Below are 279 nucleotides of genomic sequence, written 5' to 3'. Positions count from 1 at the left end.
TCCCTGATGCTGTACCTGTCGCCTCTGTCGTCCGAGAGGAGAGTCTCCGGGTCCAGGAGCTCTCCGTTCTTGAACCAGTCGTAAGTAATGTCGAGGATCCCGAAGGCCTCGCATGTCCAAGTCAAGTTCCCTCGATTGTCCATGTGCTTGTCGGTCAGAGGAATCGTGAAATTGGGTGCCGCTTGGATGGTCAGTCGAACAGAATTTTCTATCGACAGTCGATTGTTTTGCACGCGGCACACGTATTCCCCTTGACCGTCGACGTGAATTCGCGGAATT

The 279-nt window shown here is 53.4% G+C and overlaps 1 protein-coding gene across 1 annotated transcript; it reads right to left on the bottom strand.

Moving 5' to 3' along the window:
- Positions 1-4: 4 nt before the first annotated feature.
- On the bottom strand, positions 5-272 carry LOC108623438 (contactin-like; the record flags this gene model as incomplete). The annotated part of the gene is made up of 1 exon (XM_018021949.1): positions 5-272. A coding segment is annotated over one exon (268 nt), but the record flags the coding sequence as incomplete, so codon positions are not given.
- Between the last annotated feature and the right edge of the window lie 7 nt (positions 273-279).

Source organism: Ceratina calcarata, unplaced genomic scaffold (genome assembly GCF_001652005.2).
Source record: "Ceratina calcarata isolate Rehan_Ccalc_2016 unplaced genomic scaffold, ASM165200v1 scaffold26773, whole genome shotgun sequence".
Taxonomy (NCBI): Eukaryota; Metazoa; Arthropoda; class Insecta; order Hymenoptera; family Apidae; genus Ceratina; species Ceratina calcarata.
This window is presented reverse-complemented; position numbering and strand designations above follow the sequence as displayed.